The sequence below is a fragment of the Podarcis muralis genome, chromosome 5 (genome assembly GCF_964188315.1).
Source record: "Podarcis muralis chromosome 5, rPodMur119.hap1.1, whole genome shotgun sequence".
In the NCBI taxonomy this organism is placed as follows: domain Eukaryota; kingdom Metazoa; phylum Chordata; class Lepidosauria; order Squamata; family Lacertidae; genus Podarcis; species Podarcis muralis.
The window spans coordinates 4436624-4463515 of record NC_135659.1 but is presented as its reverse complement, the minus strand read 5'-3'; the positions used below and the strand labels follow the sequence as shown (position 1 = coordinate 4463515).

General features: G+C 43.7%; 2 protein-coding genes across 6 annotated transcripts in view; one reads left to right on the top strand and one right to left on the bottom strand.

The window, feature by feature from the left end:
* The window catches only part of ANKRD45 (ankyrin repeat domain 45), a 25618-nt gene extending 3689 nt beyond the window's left edge, over positions 1 to 21929 (top strand). For 2 of the 4 annotated variants that reach the window (XM_028732305.2, XM_028732307.2), the window contains exons 3-7: positions 91 to 258; positions 10912 to 11006; positions 11540 to 11678; positions 20628 to 20669; positions 21463 to 21929. In XM_028732305.2, the coding sequence (XP_028588138.2) occupies positions 91 to 258; positions 10912 to 11006; positions 11540 to 11678; positions 20628 to 20669; positions 21463 to 21473 (455 nt within the window). In that variant the 3' untranslated portion in view covers positions 21474 to 21929. The remainder of the gene's footprint in view (positions 1 to 90; positions 259 to 10911; positions 11007 to 11539; positions 11679 to 20627; positions 20670 to 21462) is intronic. The other 2 variants (XM_028732306.2, XM_077928205.1) reach the window with 2 other exon arrangements.
* On the bottom strand, positions 16313 to 26892 carry PRDX6 (peroxiredoxin 6). 2 transcript variants are annotated; one of them, XM_028732308.2, is made up of 5 exons: positions 26758 to 26892; positions 23517 to 23673; positions 19973 to 20119; positions 18912 to 19058; positions 16313 to 17066 (listed from the first exon to the last, which is right to left on the bottom strand). In XM_028732308.2, exons 1-5 carry the CDS (start codon positions 26847 to 26849, stop codon positions 16935 to 16937), a joined length of 675 nt encoding a protein of 224 aa, XP_028588141.1. In that variant the 5' UTR covers positions 26850 to 26892; the 3' UTR covers positions 16313 to 16934. The 2 variants fall into 2 exon arrangements, with proteins under 2 accessions (XP_028588141.1, XP_028588142.1); XM_028732309.2 differs by lacking the exon at positions 26758 to 26892 and adding an exon at positions 25181 to 25284.

Genomic DNA, 26892 nt, shown 5'->3' with positions numbered 1-26892 from the left:
TGTTTTGTGAATGAAGAGACAGAGAGAGAGAATGTTATAAATGGGTATTCTATATACCACTACACATTCTAATTTGGCTCACTCTCTCAGGTTATACACTCCTCCACTGTGCTGCAGCCTGGGGCCAACTAGAGACTTTGAAAACTCTTATAGAACTGGAAGCTGACATTTATGCAACCACCTCCCGGGGTGAAAAGGCTAGAGATATTGCCTGCCGATATGAGCAGACAGAATGTGTTGCATTCTTGGATTGGGCAGGTAAGAGCGGTAACACCTAAGCTTCTTTGAGATGTGGATCTGATCTTACTCATGATAAGACCATAATTCTAGACAGGTGTAAATGAATATGATTTGAACTGCATGAAGATCCTTTGGACTGATTCAGTGCTGGGTTTTGGTCAGAGAAACGTAGCTTTGCCTCTCATCTCAGTCACCAAGATTGGGTGGCATCCTGATCTCAAAGCCTTAGATCCCCATCCATACAACAATGCTCTCAGTCTTGTTTTTCAACTACCCTGTCTGGTTTGGTGCCCAACTGCCACCTAGTGATCTTCCTAGAGCTTCAGTGAGATCAGTTCTGCAAAAATTCACAGTGAGCCTAGGAAGGCAGATCCTAACAATGCATTCTGTTATGCTTCTTCTCACTGCAGGCTCATCACCCATTATTTGAAGAATAGCATAAAAGACAAACAAATAAAATTTGCTGTCAAATATCTGCCAGTTGTAACCAAAGAAAACAGTGTCATTCTTGCACACAGTCTCATAGTGGTTTACAGTAATCCCTCATCGTACGTAGGGGTTTGGTTCCAAAACTTGCACATATAAGCAAAAATTGTGTATAATCAAATCCTTGGAACTGCTCCGCAGCTAATGAGTGAAGGGGAGAGAAAGAGCACCCCCAGTATCACCAGAGCCAGTCAGCTGAGTGCACCTTGCCAGTGGTGGACAGCATTCTTATGGCGGCCCCTGCATTGCGGTGACCAGTGCAACCAAACCAGTCACACTACCTTAAAGCTGCCTCCGGCCTTGCCCAGCAAGCAACTTTAGAAGGCTAGTGGTGCTTGCGCAAGATCTTACAGGAACTCAGATTGTCCCGCAAAATCTTGCAGGAGTATCCCAGAACCTTCCAGAGCCAGCATGCTGCACAGGCCTTGCCCAGCAAGCAAGGTGAAGAACTTAAAAGCTCTTTATGTGTTGGGCAGCCCTGATTGGACCCAGCAGGAAAAGAGCTTTTAAGCTCCCTGCCTTGACTTGTACAATTTCAACCATCCCACCTTCAAGCCATGTTTGGTTGAAATCACGCGAGTCAAATGCGCTTGAACTGAGGGATTATCACGGCCTCGTGACCAGCCTTGAATGTACCATGATCAGCAGGCGCTTCTGAAAACGAGTGCCAGCACAGTGCAAGTTACTGTGTCCAACTTTTTAACTGACCTCTGTTCCTATGCCTTTAATAGCAGCTTCATCTGCAGATATTAGTACGTGATAATGCTTAACTGTGTGCTGTAAAACACTTTAATTGCTGATTTTCATAGAAAAAGAAAAGTCAGAAGATGAGACACTAAACTGATTTTTTCTCTAGGAAGCTAGGTATCCTAAAAGCAAGAAAGCTGTGAATAAAAAGCTCCATGGTCTTTTTCAGGGCATAGCTAGTCTGGTGCTGGTATGCATGGGAGAGGTTTTATGGTGCAGCAGCATTTAGGCACGTTACACCATATATCTGATGTTGCTGTAACAAGCACCCATTTCCAAGACACAGTCCTATGCCAAAATGTTGGCAGCCTGGACAGGCCTTTGTTGGTTAAAAGTGTGGGTGCCTGAGTGTTTCTGTGTCTTTCTGAGAGTACTGTGGCATTTGTATTGTTTCGAAGGCACTTGGGTGGCAATGTCTTGCTGTTGCCATCCTTCCATTGGCTCCCACCACGCCTGGTTGCAGAGGGGGAAGTGTCCTGCAGCAGTGCTGTAATGGACACTAGCAGTGGCGTGCGATGAATTTTTTTGTAGGGAACAGTTAGGGCCAGAGGCACCAGCTTGCAAGGGCAATTGGGGGGAGGGGGCTGATGTCATGCCCGTGAGCATTGTGCCTCCTTCCCTAAGCTGGGCAGAAACTTCCTGGGCTTTGGGAAGGAGGCACCAGGCCTCTGACAGGATGCTGGAGCTCTGCTGCCTCCTTCCTAAAGCTAGGCAGACTTTGGGAAGGTGGCAGGAGGGCTCTTGGACCCATCAGAGCATTGCGCCTCTCTTCCTAAGCCAAGCAGAAACCTCCCAGGCTTTGGGAAGCAGGCACTAGGGAAACATTTAGGGGATTAGCCTAGTCTCCCTCGTCCAATGACTGCACACCACTGGACACTAGGGGCGTGGCTATTAGTAGTGCAACAGTCTGAGCTTTTTCAATGCATTTAATTTCTTATTTTTATGTTATTCTGTGCTGGGGTTCATTAGAAGGGAGGGGGCTCCACCTCTTCCCCTTCCCTGTAATTTCTATGAGTATGCTTGCATAGTGCAGGTCAGATGGCTAGCTCTGATAGATGTATGAAAACTAGCCACCTGAGCTGCACTTTATGGGTCCACCTCAGATGCCAAAATGTCTTGGGTCCAAAATGGCACCTCCTACCCCACCAGGGAAGATTTGCATGAGACCTACAGGTATAGGGCGGTATACAAATTTAATTAATGAATGAAGGAGAAGGAGAAGAAGAAACAAGGGTGAAGAAAGATAAACATCAATATTTATTATGGTTTTCGAACGGTTCCGGGAGTCAAAAGGACTCCTGGAATGCATTCTGTTCGAGAATCAAGGTATGACTGTATGTGTATTTTAAAATGTGAACAGTCACATAACACTTTTTAAAAATATTGATTTTAAATATAGATTTTACATTTTAATGCAAAACAAATATTCCCCCTATGCTTCCTCCTACTCGGTCCCTGCCAATGTTTGACTCGAATGCTAAAACAATTTACTTTGCTTAAAACTATCTGTAATACCAACCTAGTTCCTTAAAAAAAACTTTCTTTATTTGGAATCAGACAGCGGGGTGGGTGCCTGAATGTTTTTACAAACCCAAGGATCATGTTCTCCTGGCTGGACATTCAGAGTACTATACAGGCCAGTGTATAGTTTACAATGGAACATAAGTGTGAGTCCTAGTGATTCAGGCCAAAGGCCTGACTAGTCCAACGGTGGCTATCCATTGTAGAATGGGCATACCTAGACATTGGTGAAGTGGCACCCACCAAGGCTGCAGTCCCAGTGGGGAGTGAAAATCATGCCACAGGTGAGTGTGCGCACAGGCAGAAAGGGCCTGTGAATCCACCTTTTCTCCTTCCAGCTTTAGCTGTGCCCAACTTGGCCAGAGGCTGGAGCCATAGCCAAGGCTTCCCTATGGATCACTGCTCTCACCAGCTCCCTGCCTCAGGCAGCAGGAGGAGCAGGCATTTGCCTTCAGCATGGCCATCTCTGCAGTAATAGTGGCCCCCAACACATTACAGTAGCACTGGCATGAGGGGAGGAGAAAGAGGCAAAAGAAGGAGATCTGAGGAACTTGCTCTGCTGAAGTGAGAGAGTGATGGAGCCGTGAGGGAGTTGGGAAAACCGGGCTGCTCTTTGCCCCTAGTAGAGATGGACAGACCAATAATAATACTTTATTGTGCCCCAGCCATTCTGGGCTGCTTCCAGCATATATAAAAACATAACAAAATATTAAACCTTAAAAAGCTTCCCTATACAGGGCTGCCTTTAGGTGTTTTCTAAAGGTTATAGTGTTACTCATCTCCTTGTCATCTGATGGGAGGACGTTCCACAGGGCAGGCACCATTACTGAGAAGCTCCTCCGACTGGTTCACTTCTTGCAGTGAGGGAACCGCCAGAAGCCCCTTGGTGTGTGACAGGGCTCTCTGGCACTGCTTGCAACACCTGGGAAAATGGAACCTCTCCCCCCTCCAACCAGAAGCTCAGTGCTCTCCCCCCCCCCCCCCATGTGCAGTGGCCGGCTTTGGCTTAAAGCAGTGCCCTTTGCAATGCCAATATTTGGTGCCCCTAATAGTGCAACCGTGTATATGCCTGCTCAGAAGTAAGTCTCTTTTGAATTCAGTGAGACACTTCCTAGGCCAGGAGCTCTGTCTCGCTCACCCCATAGTCAATTTGTTTGTTGGCTTCCACAGTTTCTCCCAGCTTTGCAGGCACCGATACAGCTCCTTGCAAAGGGCACAAGGGTATGCCTCTGAGAACGGGAGAAAGGTCAAGGTCAAGAACTTGCTCCATTGTGATGAGGTCATGAAGCTACCTTGTTAATTATAGTATCTTGCCCACCTGAAGACATGACTGAACAGGAGATACCTCAAATCTAAATAGTTAAATTTAGTTGCAAACCAGCTGTGGTCCACACATTTAACAGTGAGGGGAACACAGCAAGGCACATTCACTGGTGAGGATTCCATGTTTAGTTCTTAGCTGGGCCAGGATGATGTTCTACATGGTGTTTGTGGGATACATTTGATTGCATTTACTGTATTTGATTTGGTTTGTTTTGCGTTCTGTGTTGCGTTGGCTTCCCAGGAAGAGTTTGTGTGGATTGGGATGGCATACACACACTGCAACGATGAGTACTCTTCTATATCATTTCTGTAGGGAGTGTGCATGGCAGCCTCAGTGACTAAAGGGAAGAGATGTTCCTCAACAAGGGCTGCACAAAGTGTTATTGCTGACTGACCATGCAATGGGTGGCAGGCACAGCTGTTCCAAGGAAAGGGAGGGATGTTGAAGAGGAAACCAAATATATCAGACCAGGTTTTGCTGGGAGAAACTGTGGAGGGATCTTTTCATGCCCTGATGTCTTACACTGTTCTGTCAGGTGAGTTCAAGCTCATGTAAACTTGGGCCTCTGCCATTGCATCTCTTGTCCACCCTCTACTTTCCTTGGAGTCACCTGCCTGTTTGCCTGCTTTTTAGGTTTCATGCCTTATGACCCTTTTTGCCTATCGTTCCTGAGCAGAGGCTATATCAGGATAGCAATGGAAGGGAAATCCTTTTTGTTTGCTGCTGCCATAGAAATGCTACCTTAGTGGTAAGGCTAGCTATGAAATATATTGAGGAGGGCTGGTATTTAATTGCTAACATAATATTTTTGTTACCAGTGAAAAAGGAATCTTCTGACAGACAAATGTAGCATTGTTTATCCTAATTGTGCAATATTGAAGTTGCTTAATACAGCAGGGTCATATGGAAGAATCACAGCATATCAGATACAGGCTTTAATTTTTGGCTAGATTTTTTTTTTAAATAAATGTTTAATAGCCTTTCATTTTGGCCTCTTTCACCTCAATCATCCACAAGATTCTTCATTAAATTCTTCTCAAAAAGGTTGATCAAGCATGTTGAGATTTTTGCCATTTATTGTGCTACCCTGTTGACGTAAGAGTATGATTGGAAAGATTATGAAAAGATGAGCTGAACATAGCAGGGAAGAACCTGGGTTTTAGGTTTCATGCATTATGTGTCTCCACTGGAGCTGTGGTTGTGGGGACAAATTGGGAAGAACTGTTCGTCTTCATCAAACTCATCTGCTTTGCTCTTTTTGCTTAATTTGCGATATTTGACTTCTTTCTTGTAACGGTGAGCAACATGCTTCATGTATTTCATCATCTTGGAGGTGTTGGCCACCAGCCTGTAGAGCATTTTGTCCATGTTGTGGGTGTATTCATCATTCACTTTGGTAGCAACTGGAAATGCAGGTGCTTGGACAATTGTCCTACAGGGCTGAGAAAAATGGAAAAACAGGGAGTAATACTTTGCATCGAAAGCAATTTACAAGTTAAATAGTGTTGCCATCTCTTTCACTGACCCTGCTATTATGCCTTTTAAGAGGAATTTGATGTCTGAAATCCCTGTACTCCTGGTCTTAGATTGCTGTCCTGGATTTGACCCCGTGGCATAAAAAACAACATCTCCTACTCCTTCCCTTTGGCTTTATGGTAGTACAGTGGTACCTCTGGTTACGTACTTAATTCGTTCCGGAGGTCTGTTCTTAACCTGAAACTGTTCTTAACCTGAAGCACCACTTTAGCTAATGGGGCCTCCCGTTGCCGCCACACCGCTGGAGCATGATTTCTGTTCTTATCCTGAAGCAAAGTTCTTAACCTGAAGTGATATTTCTGGGTTAGCGGAGTCTGTAACCTGAAGCGTATGTAACCCAAGGTACCACTGTATGCTCATTGCTCTTCTATCTGCTGTTCTGTGAAAGCTGAGCTTATTAGATAGTGAGATCACTTGATTCTTTAACATATAAGTAGGTAAAAGTATAAATTAGGCACATATTTAGCCAGTTCACTGTAGTTAGAGTCCCAGGTGGTTCAGTTGTTCAAAATTTAGTTTTTTGTGTACAAAGTACACATTGGGCATATCTACACACCAGACTATAAATGCTTTTGTCCTTGCAAAGAATTAGCAAAATCACAGTTCTGAGAGTGCTAAGGATCTCTCACAGAATTGTCAGCTCATACTACAACTTCCAGGGTTCTGTAGAGGAAATTGATGTTAAATAAAACCAGTAGATTTATAGTGTGGCTGTGCTCACCTTGTCCTGACACGTGTTACTTAGAAAGTACTTCTGACTGGGATCAGCATTAAGACTCGTGGTTTGTTTTTTTACATATATTTTTCTATTAAATTGGAATCTGAGTTAAAGGTCGGAAATTAAAGCTAGGGAGCCAGACAATGTGCTAATTGAGAATATCTTACCATTGTGGGTTTCGGCAGTGTCAATTTCAGTTTCAGTTTGGTAAACAGGTAGTGGACAGCTAAACCACTCACTATGAGGAATGCTACTTTACAACCAGCATACACAACTTCTAGAGACTCTTTGGATAGTCCTAAGCCAGTAAAACAATGGCATACTTGACACATTGAATCACGAAAACAGTTAGATTGCTGTTTAGTCGCCAGTAGTTCCAGATCCTGCGGAGTCATTTCCCAAGCAACTCTTGTCCAAGCTGGTCGTTCACAAAAGCCAATAACATCTTGAAACAATAAGACTGTCCAAAGGAGAGAAACCTGACAAGGACCTTGAGAAAACATTCTGTGAAATTTTCAGCAAGAAATGTCTTCTGCTAATTGATGTTCCCTGTGTAGGAATCGTAGCAAATAACTGTTTAAGTTCATATTCATTGTCTAAAAAAAGATTTAAATAAATCAAATAAATCCTTCCATCGTGACCAAGCTCTCAGCCCGAGCACTGGAGAGATGTGAATGCAGGGAATATAATCAACCCATCAGCTGGGGAAGGGTTCTGTGATGTCATAAAGGGGGATCCTGATCTTTATATATGAAAGCTTCTATGATGTCATTATGATTGCAAGATTTTTCTCAGGAGCACTTTTCTCAGTGCAAAGTATGGAGAGTTTATAAAAGTGGGAATTTTCAAAAACTTACTTTATATTTGTCAGATAATTCAGAGGGACATGGTCTGAGCCTCTTGGGCTTGCTGATTGGAAGGTCGGCAGTTTGAATGTGTGCGATGGGGTGAGCTCCCATTGCTCTGTCCCAGCTTCTGCCAACCTAGAAGTACGAAAGTAGATAAATAGGTATTGCTGTGGCAGGAAGGGAAATGGCGTTTCCATGCGCTCTGGCACTCATCATGGTGTTCTGTTGCACCACATGACCTGGAAAGGTGTCTGTGGACAAACAGCAGCTCCCTTGGCCTGAAAAGCAAGATGAGCGCCACACCCCATAATCACCTTTGAGTGGACTTAACCGTCCAGGGGTCCTTTACCTTTTACCTTTACATAATATAGTAGTACAGTTGGCTTATGAATTCTGGAGGATGTATGCAATTGCAAGGTGAAGGGATACTACATAGTCATTTGGATGAGTCTTATTACTCCTGAATGAGATCCAACATAGCACGAGTGGGCACCTGCCTGTGCAAGGTAGCTTCTCCTTCCTTTCCTCCCTTCACCTTGGCAATCTCTGCACACCCTGGAAATCTGTTCCACAGGGCTGGGGAACACTCTAGAGCAGTGGTGGCGAACCTATGGCATGTGTGCCAGAGGGGGCACTCAGAGCCCTCTCTGTGGGCACGCGTGTCGTCCCCCCAAGCAGGGCCATAGCTAGGAGGTAAAACTGGCACTCCAGCACTACAGGAGACTTCTGGCCGCTTCCAGTATGGTCCCAGCACTGCTAGGGCACCATTTTCACCCTCGGGGCTGCACAGGGGGGGTGGGGGGAGGGCTTGTGCCAGGAAACTGCCACTCCATCCAAAGCCTGCACCACCGCTACTCAAGTCACTGATCAAGCCCATCTGCTACCGCAACCAAACCTGGCGGCTGCCTCTGAGCTGGCTCCGCCTCCCCACCATCATGCTCGGTTGCACCCGACTCGCCTTCCTGCTCTACTCTCGGGCGCATTTAGAGCTGTGGTAACCCTGGCAAGCGGCTGAGCAGGTGTTGACTTTTAATGCGCCAGGGCCTCCTGCCAGTCTGTTGTTCCTAGTCAGAAGTAAGCCGCCTTGAGTTCAGCAAGGTTAGACAAATTATCAGCATGCGTACAACAGCAAAAATCACATTAATTGTTCAAAAGCATGCGAAATGCAAACTTTTACCTTTTTTTAAAAAAAGTTGTTTGTACCATTGAAAGCTCTGTTATTGTGTTTTTCATTTAAGACAAAAGATGTTAATGTGTGAGTTGTTTTTTCTAAACTAAAATCTCAGTATTCAGGTTAAATTGCCATGTTGGCACTTTGCGATAAATAAGTGGGTTTTGGGCTGCAGTTTGGGCACTCAGGTTCGCCATCCCTGCTCTAGAGCAAATTATGGGGGCATTTGAGGGGCTGTAGGGGGAAGAAGAGAAACTAGAAGTCTCGTTGTACAAGCTGATTTTTGTTACACAACATATTGGAAGTCAGTCAATGCAGTAACATAGAAGCATTTAAAAATAGTATTAGACAAGGCATCTCATAGTTCTGATAACAAAAAAAGCATGGCCTAGAATGAAAATTTATTAAAAGTTGTTCATTTTTTCTGCATGGTTAAAGACTTATCTCACTTTTGTTAAGTGTTAAATAATTAGTGTACTGGGTTTTGAAGCAAAATGAGATTGTTTTAGTAATCAACATTACAGAAAATTGACTTTATTTAAATTTTACTCTTATCAATGTCTTTAAAAATTCAAGATTATGCAAATATAAACTAAGACTCCATGGTGAATGGTAGAGGGACCCTGGCTGAATTCAGCTGTAAACCAAGACACAAATGACCCTTGTGCCCCCCATGCAGCAACAGTACTTTGCTCATCACAAGTGAGAGTTAATGGCTTCTGAGGAAGTTGGAATATGAAGCTGAATTCAAAGCATGGCTTCATATCTTGGTTTGGTCCAAAGCAATTAACCAAAGTTTCCCAGTTCAGACATAACAGGAAATTATCATTAACAGAGGATTTCCTGGTTTGTTCACCGCAGCACGTGGACAGAGGAGTGAAGCATACTGGGGGACTTGCATGCGGGGGACAAGACTCATTCACATCATGGCTTATTGAGCGAATTATGATCTTCTGAAAGTGGCCACGCTGTAACTGTGTGTGTTTCAGTGCTCTGTACATCCTGGGGGTACTTATAGGAAGAGAGTTGAAGGGTGTCCAGGACTCGTAATCTAAGGCCTCCTTTGCCTAGCTTCTCTTTGGTGTAGCTTGTCTTGCCCATTCATTTCCATAGGAAGCCAGAGGTTACAAAGTATGTATTTATACAGTGGTACCTCGGGTTAAGAACTTAATTCGTTCTGGAGGTCTGTTCTTAACCTGAAACTGTTCTTAACCTGAAGCACCACTTTAGCTAATGGGGCCTCCTGCTGCCGCTGCGCCACCGCTGCACGGTTTCTGTTCTCATCCTGAAGCAAAGTTCTTAACCCGAGGTAATATTTCTGGGTTAGCTGAGTCTGTAACCTGAAGCGTATGTAACCCGAGGTACCACTGTATAGGAGAGATACAATAACATCACAACTCACAAAAGGGAATTCAGTTCCCATTTCAGATTGAACTGAAGACCTAGTCAGGGTGGGGAACCTCGGGGCCACGGGTCTAACGCCATCCTCCAGGTCTGTCTGTCTGGCTCTTGGAATGCTCTCCCTTGCCAAAAGCCCTACTCCAGGCAGGAAAAAGGCATTATCACCTCCACCAATAGGCCTAATCCACCACTTGCCCCTTGAGTGCATTGAGCTGTGATAATGCATCTTACCTGCCTGGATGGAGAGATAAGTATGTGGAAACCTCTAGATTTGAAAAGGCTTGAATGTAGCCTGTTTTATAAAGGCAAAAGTCACATATGTTGCTTCACCCCAGTTTTGCTTCTGGCCATGTCTCATGGGTATGCAGCTCACAGAAGGTTGTCTCTGAGGGCATGTGGCCCTCCCAGTGGAAAAGGTCACCCACCCCCAACTCAGAGGGAAGCCCGTAGGAGAAAGGAAGAATAGCTGTCCTGTAGTGCATCATTATCACCTGCCAAGATAGCCAGGTTATGCTTTGGAGGATTATAAAAAGGGACTGTTTTTTGGCATGAAAACCATGAAACAAATATATGTTTATCTCGAATGCTGTTGTGTCCTCAAATTTTCTGTTACTAAAGGGAATGTGCTAAACTTTGACACTATCAAATCCAAACTATGTAATATTTATTATTCATTCATTCGTTCATTCATATTTATATACTGCTTGATTGTAGAAAACCTCAGCGTCTCACATTATATGAGCACTATGGTAAGAGACTGGCAATTGATAACCAAAGGTACCTTATAAAAAATGTGTGGATTTAGATGCTGACTGCTTCTTAGTTAATGGCCATTGTTACCTTTGACTATAGCTTTAGTACAGAAATACAAACACTTACCTAGGGCTTTTAATCTCTCTGTCTCTCTCTCTTTTTTTAGAAGCCAAGCAGAATTTACGGAACTTGATCCTCCAAATCCAGACAACAATCACTGATCCTGAGAAAGTTCAGGGAAGGCTTAATAAAGAAGATAAGGTATAGTGGAGAATGCACAATATTTAAATACAACAATTATGGATCATAAATATGCGTTTTTGTGTGCTGCCCACCATGTTTTGAGATGTTCTAGTAGCAGTGATACCCAGGTTTTGGTTTTCATTGTTGAAGAGAGCATTGGAGACCTAGAGTGTTTTTGTAATATTTCCTTACTTACAACTTTGCAAGTAAAACAGAGGCAAGCAACATGTACAGTGGTACCTCGGGTTACAGATGCTTCAGGTTACAGACTCCACTAACCCATAAATAGTACCTCGCGTTAAGAACTTTGCTTCAGGATGAAGCAGAAATCGTGCTGTGGCGGCAGCGGGAGACCCTATTAGCTAAAGTGGTACCTCAGGTTAAGAACCGTTTCAGGTTAAGAATGGACCTCCGGAATGAATTAAGTTCTTAACCTGAGGTACCACTGTACTACTACTGGGCAGCAGATGCCAGTGCCTGATTAGCTACAAGTGGTTGGTTAGTTTTTCTGGTTTCCCATATGACACACTCACTTTCCCCCCTCTGTGCAGAATATTTCTCTGAAGGCCTGTCAAGCCAAGTCAGATTGGCTTGAAAACACAAAAGAGGCTACTATGCAAGATTTTCTGGAGCAGAAACAGTTGCTGGAGGACATTATGCTTCCCATCTTCACAAAGTTGGCTACGCCCCGTGAGTACCAGAGCCCTGCTACTAAATGGAAATATTTTTCTTTGTATTTTTGTTTCGGAGAATCTTTCTTATGGAGAAAGATGTGCCGATGTACTACTGAGTATCTGCCTTGGAAACTCTGCACATTCCACAGGATGTGAAATTAGGTTGTGTCTCCCCATTAGTGAAAACTGCAATACAAATGGGAGTTCTGGCCATCTGCAAGGTATCTGATTTGGCCACAATGACACTAACCTTTGTTATATCCCATTTGGATTACTGCAATGTGCTCTACGAGGGTCTGCCTTTGAAAAGTGATTTGAAACTTTGACTGGCTCAAAGAGCTGCAGCCAGATTGCTGACTGGGGCTGGTTATAGGGGGCAGACAACTCCCTTGATAGAATAGCTCCACTGGCTTCCTGTCTGTTTCCGGACACAATTCGAAGTGCTGGATATGACCTATAACTAGGAAAGGGCCTTCTCAGTGATTGCTCCTATACTTTGGAACTCCCTCCCTAGAGAAGCTAGACTGGCTCCCTCCATGTTGTTCTTCCGCCAGCTGGTAAATACCTTCTTTTGAAAACTGCTTTTAATGAAAGGGCTGATGTTGTGCTGTTTCTATCGTTAAGTATGTGTATGCTTTGAACAGATTTTATATAGGTATATCGTTTTAATTTTATAATACAATTGTAGAGTTGCTAGGGACCCCAAGGGTCATCTAGTCCAACCCCCTGCAATGTAGGAATCTCAACTAAAGTATCCATGACAGATGGCCATCCAATGTCTGCTTAAAAATCTTGAGGGAGACCATTCCACTGTTGAACACCTCTTATTGTCAGAAAGTTTTTATTGATGTTTAGTTGGAATCTCCTTTCTTGTAAGTTGAAGCCATTGGTTTGAGTCCTAACCTCCAGAGTAGGAGACAACAAGCTTGCTGCATCTTTAATGTGACAGCCCTTGATATATTTGAAGATGGCTATCATCTCTTCTCATTCTCCACTTTTCCAGGCTAAACATACCCAGCTCCTTCAACCGTTCCTCTACGGCTTGGTTTCCAAGTCCCTTGATCATCTTGGTTGCCCTCCTCTATACATGTTGTGTCAGCTTGTCAACATCCTTCTTAAGATTGTGGTGCCCAGAATTGGACACAGCATTCCATGTGTGGTCTGATCAAGGCAGAACAGAGTGGTACTATTGTTTCTCCTGATCTGGACACTAGACTTCTGTTGATGCAGCCTAGAAGAGCATTAGCTTTTTTTGTTTCTGCATCACACTGTTGGCTCGTGTTAAGCTTGTGGTCTACCAGGACCACAATGTCTAATTGTTTTTTTAATATTGGTAAATGCACACATTCACCACCTGTCAGAAGTATGTTCTTTAATCTACTATGGAAGACATTGTTCAGTTATAAGGAGGACCTTAAGGTCCATAAATACTAACACCCTAGTGGTCCCGAGCCCTAAGGAAGTCAGATTAGCTTCAACCAGAGCCAGGGCCTTTTCAACACTGGCTCCGGCCTGGTGGAACACTCTGTCTCATGAGACCAGGGCCCTGCAGGATCTGATTTCTTTCTGCAAGGCCTGTAAGACAGAGTTGTTCCACCTGGCCTTTGGCTTGGAATCAACTTGATCCCCTACCCCCCTTTCCTTTTTCCTTTCTCTTTCTGTGATGGAACTCCTATTTGGGGACTTCCTTGGCTTTTTTCTGGCCCACGTAAGACCAGTCTGGATAGTTGGCCTTGGTGAAGACTTGACGTTTTGAGTTTCTACTGAAATGAGGCTGCATTTGATGTTTCAATGTCGTATTTTAATCTTGTTTTAAAGTTGTATTTCAATCAATTCTTTTTATACCTGGTGTCAGCCGCCCTGAGCTCGGTCTTGGCGGCGGCTTCTTCTTCTTCTTCTTCTTCTTCTTCTTCTTCTTCTTCTTCTTCTTCTTCTTCTTCTTCTGTGATAAGCATAATAAAATTATGCAGCTGAGCAATGCGAACCCTGTGTTTTGGAATCTGCCTGCAACTTTTCTTCTTTGCAAGCCTGTAAGATGACCTTATTAGAATTAATGCCTTTCCACAAAATACTTCCTAGTCTCATAAAGTTTTGTTGGTTCTCTTCTCCCCTTCCACATTCAACTTTTTCTGATGAGAACCAGTAAAGGCCTGAGCTAGGGAATACTGAAAAGGCTCAGCCCCAGGAGCACCTTGTTCCTGCTCATACAACTAATCTTCTTATGCAGCCCTTTTCAAATTGTAAAAAGTCATTAAATGCTCCAGTGCACTTTTTAAAAATCCAATAGCTGAAGTGTTTGCTTTAAACACTTCAGCAGAGGTAGGCATGATATAAGCCTTTCCCTTTCTGCAGCAGGTTGTTTGACCACTGTATTACATTCCATTGCTGTTTGCAATACAGTATTTAAGCAGTAGATGCTCTTAGGAGTTGAAAGCACTCTTTGCTGGTAACAGCAGCATAGGGTAGAAAAGTCAGAGTGACTAAAAGCAAGACCAAATAATGCATTCAAGATGAAGTTTACGAAAAGCAGGTGCTCTAACAATTCATTTTTCAAAAAGCCATAGCGCGAACCAAGGGAAACAGAAGAAGGGGAAAAGTTTAAACAACACTCTTCCAGCAGTGCTGCTCTGATCAAAGATCAGGAAATCTTATAATAGATGCGTCATATCACAGCTATTTAGGCCCTAATAGGAAATACAGGCACTGCTAATATTAAATATGGCAATTGAACCCCCAGCGATTCATTAAATTTACAGTACCAAAACAGGTATGGAAAGTGGTCTTGGTGATGCTGCTAGCTCCAAAATTGTTGCAAGGCAACTTGTACCCAAAATTTGCTGCAAAATTTAAGATGTTGTTTTCCAATGGTTTTCTACCAGGGTGTTGTGACACCCTGGAGTGCCTTGAATGATGGTCAGGTGTGTTGTGGACAACACTGGCCTCTGTTCCTCTTTCTTTCCATCCCTCCCTCCCTCCCTCCCTCCCTCGAGACCCTCTCACCTCTGCCTTCCAAAGGCTTGTGTGGATATTTGTTGCAGCAGCCCTGGCTACAAGCTCCCCAGGTGAATGGTGCCTCCGGGGCTTGGCCAGGGGGTGCTAGTTGCCAGGAGCTGAGTAAGCAAGCAAGTGGGTGAGGGAGGCCGGCCAGCCAGCCAGCCCACCAGCCTTTGCTGTTGGAAATGGGCAGACCAGCAAGAGGTAGGGTAGGCAGGCACCATGATGGCCTTTCTTGTGCTTGCCGTGTGCATTTCCTGCCTGGCAGCTGAGAGCTCAGTGACAAAGGGGAGCCTTTCTGCCATGCAGGACTGGTGGTGCCTGCTGCTGCCACCCAAGGTGAGTCAAGTGCCGGCCTCATATTCACCTTTGGCTCTTCTCCATTGGGCCGCTAAGGCTGGGGGCATCTCTTCTCAGGCCCCTGTGGGGCAGTGTGAGGAGACAACTCTCTTTGGGGTGGGGAGGGCAGCTCAGAGACTAGGGCAGTGGCAGCGGCTGCCTGGAGGACTCCCAAGGAGAGGAGGCTGAGGGAACACTCCACAAGGGAGGGCATTCAATAGGAGTATAGCATCTAGATCAAGGGAAGTAATAGTGCCACTGTATTCTGCTCTGGTCAGACCTCACCTGGAGTACTGTGTCCAGTTCTGGGCACCACAGTTCAAGAAGGACACTGACAAACTGGAACCTGTCCAGAGGAGGGCAACCAAAATGGTCCAAGGCCTGGAAACGATGCCTTATGAGGAACGGCTAAGGGAGCTGGGCATGTTTAGCCTGGAGAAGAGGAGGTTAAGGGGTGATATGATAGCCATGTTCAAATATATAAAAGGATGTCATATAGAGGAGGGAGAAAGGTTGTTTTCTGCTGCTCCAGAGAAGCGGACACGGAGCAATGGATCCAACCTACAAGAAAGAAGATTCCACCTAAACATTAGGAAGAACTTCCTGACAGTAAGAGCTGTTCGACAGTGGAATTTGCTGCCAAGGAGTGTGGTGGAGTCTCCTCCTTTGGAGGTCTTTAAGCAGAGGCTTGACAACCATATGTCAGGAGTGCTCTGATGGTGTTTCCTGCTTGGCAGGGGGTTGGACTTGATGGCCCTTGTGGTCTATTCCAACTCTATGATTCTAGGGGCAAGGGGTTGCTGGCTCTGCAGGCAACGGGTGACATAGCTGGGCTTCTGAGGCTCAGAGCACTTTCCCCCACAGGGGAGCTGCAGAATGTAGTTGGTCAAGGGAGCCGTGGGCTCAAAAAGGTTGAAAACCTCAGTTTCTCATGAACAGATGCCAGCAGAATGAAAAAAACTAGTGGAGTGTGACTGTGGTCCATTATGATGAGGGGCATGTTTATCAATATTTTATAGAAACCTCTAGCAACCTAACCTGTGGCCCTCCAAATGTTGATGGACTACAGTTCTCTTTGGCCAGGCTGACTGGGATTGATGGGAGTCCAGGAACATAGTGGAGGGCCAGTTTTGCCACCCCTGCTCTACAGTCATGTTTCCATTCTAGCATTGTTATTCTAGTTATGCCTAAACAGATTATTTGAGGGGAATTCCCAGTTTATATTAGCTGATCTGAATAGAGACCTTGTATGCTGCACAATTTGTATTTCAAAAATGCATGATTTTTTATATTACAGAATTACTGGATAGCAGACAACACATTTTAATAGCTAGCTTTATTTCCTGAATAAGAAGAACATAAAAAAAAAGGTTGAAAGTCTTTTTGGTATAGCCATCTATCCAATGTAACCAATACAGACTAGGTGGTTAATACAAGCCTTTCCAGATTAGGCATTTGATTAGTAGAACAAATTAATTTGAAATAAAGGCCCAGGAAAACTGCAACAAGCTTCAGCTGTGCAAACAATCTAGTCACAATCATTTCAAGTGAACTGTGCTCCAGAACCCTACCTCATTTGACCCCACAGGCTGTACAGTGATTAGCTGAACAGTTTTATTTTGAGATTTTCTGCACATAGCAGCACGAGAGATTGTTTGCCAATTTACTAAAATTTTCAGTGACAAAGAAATAATCTGTTATCCGAAAGTGTGTTTATACATGGCTAAAGAACAGAAAATTGATTATTCATTTAAAATAAACCCATGACAACTGATCACATGTCTGAACAGAACAACCCCGTGATGACTAGCTGGGATTCAGTCACTCTGCTAAATATTGTGTGCTTGGCAAATCTACTTCCACACAAGATAGTTAATGCAGCTTTTCCTACAGAGCCCCTGTGATCAGCATTCTGGTTTGTTCGATCTCTTCACAGTTGCTATTGAGGCTGAGGGGTGTAACGCAGGTATTTCTTTCCTGATGGAAGTTCCTTGGTGCAAACTCCTCCTGGAAAGAGCTTGTCAGCCTCTTCTTCTGGAACACTTGGAATCACCATGACCTGGTCCCCAGGCTCATGAGGAAAGAAGGAAGGGAGACTTTTAGTAAGAAGTGCCATAGTTAAAGAGAGCTGCAGACCCTCTGATCCTCCAATTCTGTCAGTGAAGACCAGAACCTTCAGTCTGTTGAAGCTTACAGTGGTGCCTCACAAGACGAAATTAATCCGTTCCGCGAGTCTCTTCGTCTTGCGGTTTCTTCGTCTTGCGAAGCACGGCTATTAGAGGCTTAGCGGCTATTAGCGGCTTAGCAGCTATTAACGGCTTAGCGGCTTTAAGAAAAAGGAAACGAACTCGCAAGACGTTTCGTCTTGCGAAGCAAGCCCATAGGGAAATTCGTCTTGCGGAACGACTCAAAAAATGGAAAACCCTTTCGTCTAGCGAGTTTTTCGTCTTGCGAGGCATTCGTCTTGCAGGGCACCACTGTATTGCATTTGTGAAAAACACACCGATCCTCTTACATGGAAGCTTTCACTGAAGTTGGAATATATATTCAGTTTCCCACATGGATATTCCCCAATGCATATGTAATATGCAAATAGACAAACCCTAGATACCATATTGGCCCGAATATAAGACGCACCCACAAATAAGCATGGCCTTTAAAATTCAAGGCTTATTTGCGGTTGCGGCCCACCTCCTGGCTCTGCCACCCAGAACGGGGGGGGGGGGGCGCATGCCAGTTCCGACTGCGCTGCATGCCCACCTCCTGACACTACTGCCCCCAACACTGCCTCCCCAAACCAGCTTGGGAGTTGCCGGTGGGTGGCGCGCTGTTGTCCCACACCCCAGATAGCCTTCCTGGGCAGCTGTTTCAGCAGCAATATCATAAGGTTGTGAATCTAAGCCGCACTTTAACTTTTCTGGATTGGGATTTGGGGGGAAAGTGTGGCTTATATTCGGGCCAATATGGTACTACATATAAATGCCTGCTGTATAAGATTGCACAAATGCAGGAGCCAGTTTCAGTCAAGCAATGAAAATCTCTCACACACATCATCAGTTCAAGGGAAAGTTGGTCTTTTAAAAGGATGTTATTTAAGTATCTGTGTGCCCTAAGGGAAGGCAAAAGACCGTACGCCAATGGCGAGAGTCAGTTTCATCGTTCTTTCATTTTTGTACTGCATTATATGCTGTCTTTCTGTGAAGCCACTAAAGGCAGTGTACAATCTAAACTATGTGAACCACCTTTAATGCCATGGTAGAAAGGAAGTATATAAATGTACTGAATAAACCAAGCTGCATTCCTAGGCACGCTTACCTAGTAAACCTGCATAAGATTGTGCTGTAAATAATGTTCAATACCACACTTTCATAATGTACAATAAAATCTATATAGTCCCAGAACCCACAGTTGGAAATTGGTCAATTTAGTTATCAAACTGTTCATTTGAACAGCTTATGCTGACACTGTAAATCAGGAACTGTAATTTACAGCCACAGGGATAGTGGAATATGGATCAAGAGCCAGAAGGGGAAACAGAGCAGCAGGGTTCAAAAGTCCCACTATCTGGTCCCTAAAGACAATGCCTTGGTGACTCAATTGAATTTTTCAGAGGCATATCTGCTAATCTTTTCAGAAACCAAAAGGAATAAGTGGCCCTCCTTCAGCAAATTATTTAGGTCAATAATAATGGTATCACTGGGACTCCCGGGGTAAGTTGCTCTAGCTAACTGAATAAAAGTAACAACATATTCACGCTTACTGCGCTGTTCCCTAGTTAGTTTATCCTAATTGAACTGGATGCAACTTCCCCTTCCCAGAAGACAGAAGCTGAATTTAGACTCACATATGTAGCAGAGTATTGCTATCTGACAGTGTGAGGAAACTTCAGAATTTAATGTTAACAAAGTATAGTTACCTTCCAATCAACTGGGGTAGCAACCTTCTTAGCAGCTGTTAGCTGTAGGGAATCGACCACTCTTAGAATCTCATCAAAGTTTCTGCCAGTGGTTGCTGGGTAGAGGATAGAGAGTTTGAGTTTCTTGTCCGGGCCAAAGACGAATACCTATAAAAGCAAAGCCACAGAATGAGAACCTGAAAATCATGCCAGATGAGCTATTCTTTTACAACTCATCTGTCACATTCACTCCTTTTCAAAAATATTTTGGAACTATAGTTGTCTGTAGTAGAAAGGTCTACTTTACAGGAAGTGTTCTCATCTGACTTCTGGCATACAATGATCTGACTGCAATATTTCTGCCCTGAATTTGTAGTCCTAAACAGGCAAAAGTGATAAAATTTATTTACTGGTAAAACTGGGAAGATTTCAAAAGAATTTTGAATATCTCTGAAGGTTAGCAGCTTCTCCCCACAAGGTAACTGATCTAAAAGAGAGGAATAATACTACCCTAGAAAGGGATCAACCCTTCTTTTTTGGTAACTTTGGAATTTAGAGAAAGTACTTTGGTGAGTGTGAGTCACAAAATGACTGTCAATTCTAAAAAAGCAGAAAATAGTGTGGCTATGACCCCACCAACATTTCCCCCCAGATGGGAACATTGGGGATTCAATCATTCTCCAGTGTTCCAAATCCAATCAGTTTTGCTGTCCCAAAATAGTCTATCCCTGGTGTCCAGCTGTTGATGTGAGAAAGTGTGAATTAATGAGAATGAATATGAGTGTGTATGTGCAAGAGCATGTGTTTGAATTAACAGCCCAAGGCACTGCCAGCCACATCAACTGGCTTCCGGCCCCCAAGGAGAGAGGGCTGTTGCACTCAGGTCTCGCTTCCAGCCTTCCTGCAGGCTCTGGTTGGCCACTGCGAGAACAGGATCCTGGACTAGATGGGTCACTAGCCTGATCCTAAGCACCCACCCATCATCACACGTGGCCCTTGGAGGCTAAAGGTTTGTTCATCCCATAAAACAAAGAATGAAAAGCTAACTGCAGCCTGCAGTGTTAGAGGCCATCAATACTTACCACACGGGCAGTCAGAGGAATACCATCCTTGTCTCTCTCATCTGGGTCTAGCATGCCCAGCTGGACTGCAAGCTCCCGTTTTGAGTCAGCAATTATGGGAAAGGGGAGCTGCTCTTTGGCCTCGTCTCCATTGTAGGCATTGATGTCCTACAGGGGAGAAAATTGTTAGTGTTGTGTCACTGGTACAAAAGAACATAGGAAAGACGACAAGTGGTATTCACATGACTCGTATTCCTGGTATACAGCGGTATCTTTAAAAAGCAATCCAGGAAGAGGGGTTCAAGGCTTCTTGCTAACAAACTAGTCTTCTGTGTTTAAACAGCATTTTCTTTACAGAGAAATCCACATTCAAACCTATGCACATCTGTTTGGTTCCATTCAGTTTAATTGCACTTTTTACCAGGTTTTAAGCCTGTATAGGATTGAAGCCTCAGTCAAGTGAAGCTGTCCCTGAAATCTGAAGTGGTCTACAGCCCAAGCCCAGGCTTACCCTCTCAGTGAGATCTAGGCCTTACATGTAAGTTCCATGGAATTATATGACACGTTCAGCCTAACCCTACGCATGGTAACTTAGAAATTAGGTATGTCACTCAAGCAAAGCACACGTTGTCCGCCTGTTTGAGGACAGGGCTAAAATATTTCATTGTTGATGCAGGTGTGCAAGACTCCGTCAACAAAAAAATGGGGACTCCTTTAGGTAAGTGACACTGTAAACTGCAACTAGAGTCAGAGATAATCATGATTACCAATCTCATTCAGCCCAACTGTAAGTATTTGACAGCAAGTTGCTAATGATCAATCTGTTTGTAAGAAGTATTCTAGAGGGCTTTGGCTATAGCAGCATGTTTACCACTACAGAAACTGTAGTGGTGCAGAAACTGTTAAAACTTTTTTTTCAGATATTATACAAGTAAGATTCTATAAGCCTCCTCTCAAGTGAGGCTTGGGAGGCTGCATGGGAGAAAGGCCACAGGCTGAGTGCAGTTGCACTAAGGAACTAGCCATAAAGCATGTCACACATAAAGAGTGGAGGGAACTGGCAGAGAAGGTAGTAGCAAAGTTATGACAAAGAAATTATTGGCAAAGATATGACAAAGAAGTGACTAAGCAGTTTAATCATCATCATCATCAACAGGAGGCCTAAAAGTGTAACATACTATATATTATTTAGAATAATCTAATACTGCTTTCCCCCATTTGCCTAACCTTATGCATAAAGCTTAAGGTGGAAGATTTAAGACACACACCAAAAGAAGAACCTTTGATTTTAGTAACTCCTTTGAGGCGTCCTGCAAGTTCCCAGGACACATTAGTGATCTGCAAGTGAACTTAAGTGATATGTTCTAGACTAGAGAATCTTGCAGTCAATCTAGAGTCAGTCTTGAAGTCAGCATGGAGTGCAAATGAAATCAAAGGCTTCATTTCCAAGTGTTAACTTTTCTTTGAAACTTAATTCTACACAAAACTAATATATATGCATTTTTCCTCAGCAGAACATTAAAAAGTTTTTCAGTCAACACAGATGGCATCTTGATGTTCAACTGAAGTCTCAACACAAATGCTACAATGTCTTCTGAAGACAGGCAACCTTTGTTCATAAAATGTGACATAACTTTTATTTTTCTCCTTATATCCTATTATTCAACCACCAGATGTCCATACTCTCTAGAGAAACACTTGCTTTTTGTTTTAATAGTTTTAACTAGTCACAAATAAGCTTTCAAATACTTCCTCACTACTTTGGCTTTTAAGTTGAACCTAATAAAGGAGTCATGATACTGCTACGATTTCTTTTTAACAGACCAGAATTAGTTTTCACCTTTGACAACTAGTGAAATGGCACACTTCCATTTTAAATATAACTGCAATATTCAATTTGTTATTATTGCCCTGGATCCAAAACAAAATAGAACAGTTCCATATATTTCTAATAAAATATATTCTCAAGTTTATACAATCTTATTTTGCATTTGCTTTATATGTACTTCACTAAGTAGAGAAAGTGTCAAGCAGAGCCTTGGAAGGAGAACATCTTTGCCTAACAAAGAGTTCTGTCCTGAAATAACTCTCTCCACCACATAATATGGCTTCACAACAGCCTTTCCCTTGTGCTCTCAGACAGCTGACTGGTTTGACAGGGTGGCAATGCCAGCTAGTTGGCACCGCATTTTAAAAGAACATATTGGACAACTTGGCAAGAGACACTTCCTGGTAGATTTGTGACTAGACTTTAATCATTTTACACATCACAAACTGAGGCAGATAGATCCTTCTAAGTAAAAGGGCGGTTAATTCCTCAAAGTCAATTTAAGCTGAAAGTTTTCTTTTAACAAGAAGCAATATGCAAAAAAAATTCAAAACAAACCCATTGTTAATTGTTTTCAATTCCACAGTAAAGTCCATATATAGTGTAGAGACTGATTTCGAACAGAAGAGCAACAATTTATACTATAGAATAGTATTCATAGATTACTAAACAATAAAAAATTCAATCACCCTACTCATGAAAATGTAATGCAAATTATTTCAGTTACATGCTCAAACAGGGACATTAGCTGCAGCCTTCCAACACATCCACTGCTTACTTCATAGCCCCCTGCTCCTAATCATGGCGCCCAGGAGTGGAACACAGTGCAGATTTAATCTGAGGTTCTGTGTCCACTTTAGAGCCTAGATGCCAGTGTTCTGCCTTGTGGAGCTCTAGCATGCATCAGCATCACTAAGAAGACTAAGCTTAATCCAGTTTATAAAGATCAGGGTTCAGGGACTGCAAGTTATCAATGTAAAGGGATCAACTTGGTGCTAGTCTTGAGTTTTATGAAGCTACTGTCTATCTGATAGTTCTTGTTTCGGAACCATATTATACAAGGAACATCACTATTATTGTCACACGTGTCAGATCAGCAAAGTTATTAGTATAGTAGCATATAACAGCTTTAGTGTTGGATATACTTTTGATACAATATTGCCTCTACATTTAGCAATACACTCTGGCACATCTGCCAGGATTTTGGGAGCTTTTACTTTCGACATACATTAACTGCAGCTTGTCACAACATCCAAATAGAAACGAACTGCAGTTATTCTTAATTACAATTAGTGGAAACAAACCAATTTCAAATCATGGTTTATGAACCTGGTTTGTTTCAAAGGCAATAGTTTGGTTCAACCACCATTTAGGATTCAGTTGTAATGCTAAACTCTGGTTAAACTGATGCAGAAGCCAGTGGTGGAGCTTCATGCTCCGGCACTGGGGGGGCAGAGAGCAGGTGGGGGCAGGGCTAGTGCGTGTCCCAGGGGCGTGGCACGCCGTCCGTAGGGGCGTGGTGCCCAGCGCGGGTGGGGCAGCCTTGATGGCTCCCCGCCAGGATCGCGCTGCCAGGGGCGGTGTGCTCTCCCCGCACGCCTCTTCCTCCACCAGTGGCAGAAGCTTCTCTTCTCAGAGAAGGATGGGAGGGTGGGGTGTGTAAGTCCATGTGTGAGCCAAGCCTGCAAGTCCTACACTTCTTCAGTTGATTTATGCTGCTATTTCTCTCCATAATACCTTGCTCCAACAGAGATGGTCTTTGACATCATCAATAGAGAGGGCTATCATTTTAATGTTACGCTTTGCAAACTCTGGTGCCAGCTTTGCTGCTCTGCCAAGCTCTGTTGTACACACGGGTGTAAAATCTCGTGGATGAGAGAACAGGATGCCCCATCTGAAAGAAAAACAACATGGCATTGTCTTGATGGGTAGGGTAACACTGAAATCAAGTATTGCAAAACTTACTTAAGACCTCCTAATCAGACTGAACAATTCAAGTTTCTTTTTCCTGTTAGTTAAAACTAAGCCAATTTCCTTTTTAGACTCCCTACTCTCTTTTTGTTATATTTACTTTGACACCCATTCCCTTCAGCAGCAGCAAGAGTTTCATTCTTCACTGGAGTTTTCAGTCTCCAGCATCACACAGTTGACACTCCACTGACGGCTAATACTACCTCCACCCCTCAGAACTGGTCTCCCTGCCTTTGTAAGTCTTTCAGGGAGCCTCATGCACCATAGCTTTGCACAATAGTACACAGCCTGCCAACATTATTTGATTAAAATGACAGCTCCTGTTTGATAAGGTATCCTGAGTCAGCAGTGCTTTTGAATAGTACAAATTGTATAGTACAAACAATCTGAATAAGTACTGGCATTGTCATTTTAGGCAGCTTAGCACATTATTGCTATGGGTGCAAACCTCACTGTAAACTGCTTTCCCCTTTGCTACATTAAGGTGATATTAAAGTCACCGAGTGTCGTGAAATAGATACCCTACTCTACACCCTACTCCTCCAGGAGGCACACACTTTTTAGACAATATGCCTCAGAATTCTAAGAGGAAATAAATGCATGCATACCACATATATATATATAAGTCAAAAGGAGCGACCACTCAGAAGGTGTTTTGAAGAAGTCCCAGAGCTACTGAAATTGTGTCTAACTAGGATTTCTGTCCCACTTCTAGCAGATATTAAGCTTACTCAGCAGATGGTAATTTGTCAAGGTTCCATTAACAGAATGGGATAACCAGTAATTAAGGATTTTCATGTCTTCCCAGATTCTGCCCCCTACTTTCTTTTTTAAAAACAAAGCATAGGAACACTAAAAAGCAACATTGATCACTTGGCTTCATGAGACATTCCACAGTTGGTGTCTTAATATTTGGATAAGTTCTGCTTCCTTTTGCAAGAAAGCATGTTACTCCAATGATGTCTTCCCTTTATGATGGCTGCCCTGAGAACTGGTTGTGAGGGGAAAGAACTGAGAAAGTTGCTTCAGGAAGCGTCAGTAAGTCTAACACGTAGGCCTTAGCCATGGGAGAAGAGAAGCACTTTCCTGCTATCCTAGAAGCAGAGGAAGCTCTCAGAGTCGGTTAGGTGTACTTTGGAACCCTGAAATATCAGGTTTGGTTTCGACATGCATTTTACAACAATATTGCCCTGACAGGTGGTTTAGAATTACTGCAGAGCATACAACAGCCAAATTAAAAAGTGAATTATGCAGCCCATTCATAACTCTTCTCTAGATTTCAGTGGATACAGTAAGCATTTTATTTGCCCTGTAGCCAAGTAACATCTTCTGCCAGGCCATCTTGGCCAACACCTTCCTGTTGCAAAGGTTCATTCTAGTCAAACATTACACTCAGCCTCAATAAGTGGCGTCAAGCACCATAAATTTACCCTTTGGTCTCCTGACTATCACAACTGCGTGTTAGCACACTGCTTTGGAGATGAATTTTATTGTTTAAAGTCTGGAACTGCAGTGTCATTCCTCAACTATAAAGAAAGCAAATATTTACTGAGTCAGTTAGCAATGCAATTTAAGATATACAAGTTAAACCATGAATTTGGAAACATTCATATTTCTGCATCTTTTAAAATAGCTGTTTCTGTTTGCTGCCCACATGAAAAAGCTCCAGCACACAATGTTCTCAAGCTTGCTTTTAGCAGTGGTGGGGGTACTTTCCCAAAGTCACTGTGTGATCTCTAGTACAACTAAATAAGAATAACACATTTGAACTAAAGAGAGAATGCTGAGTGCAGCATATTTTTATATCAATTATGAGCAAGAAGCCTATTGCTGCTATTTGAAATATGGTATGTGTATGTAAACTATTTGTGCTTTTTTTGTATTATAGATACTATTTGAATATATTCCCTGAATTTTTTAAGACCATTGCATAATTTCTCTTGCCTAACCTATCAAGTTTAAAGTGAACAAGGAGTTTGAAAAAATATTCTTGAAGATGGAAACCTGCCCAAATCATAAGCACTTCATGGAATCCTAAGGACTATTTAGCATATTTAAGACCAAATAGTGTGCTCTATGACTATGCCACAGGATTGTATTACAGTGCTTAACATACCATTGATGGGTAACATTTTTGAAATGCCACTCATGTACTGCATTTCAAATACAGCACTGGAATCTCACTTATCTTCTTACAATCACTGGGCATGGAGGCATTGTAAAAGGAATATGACTTACCAATGCCAAAGGTCTCAAAGAACAGTTAACTAGGAGTCCTGGTTTGGAGGACACACCAAGCCCAACCCTGATTTAGTTTAGTGCAGTGTAGTAGCAAAAAGCTACAGGAATGAGCGGAGCAGCTTGCAAGTCCTCCCTTCAGAGCCCTAAGCCAAAGGTTGGCTCCACATCTTGCCCTACACCTCGAAGCTACCAGCCTGAGTTTGACCAAACTGCGGGAGGCAGTGGAAGACAGGAGTGCCTGGCGTGCTCTGGTCCAGGGGGTCACGAAGAGGCGGACACGACTAAACAACAAGAATGTATTTGTTTACTTACAACAACTATTTGCACCCCACCTGTTAGGATATTAATTCTTTCAAGGCAGCATACTAGTCAAGTCAGAATGCGTTAAGAAAAACGCAAGAGAGTAACAGAAGATGCTTAAGGCATTGGGCTATTCCCCAAGAAGGCGATCGGGGTGGGGGGAGCAGCCTCGTCTTCCTCGCCAGCCTCCCGCTGCCGGGGTCCTTCCCCCAAGGCGGCGGGTTGCAAAAAGGGGAAGAGAGAGGGGGGGGGTCATTAAAACACCTTCCAGTGCGCGGCTCCCCGCCCAGAGAATCCTGGGAACTGTAGTCCGAGGGTGCGGAGAAGCGCCGCTCTGCGCCCAGGCTTGTTTGGGGAGGGGGCAGCAGCCACGTGCTCGAGCTCGGCGCAAAGCGGAGCCCCCTCGCGGAGGAGGAGAGAGCGGGCAGCCCTTGCGCGGCGCTTAGCCAGCAGTGGGGCTACTCACGAGTTTCCCAGGAAGTCGTGGAAGCGGAGGGGCCCGTGGGTGGTGTCGGCGTGGAAGTTGGGCGCCTCGTCGCCCAGCAGCAGGCCCGGCATGGCAGCGGCGAGAAGGGCGGCGAGGGGCGGCGGCGGCGGCGAG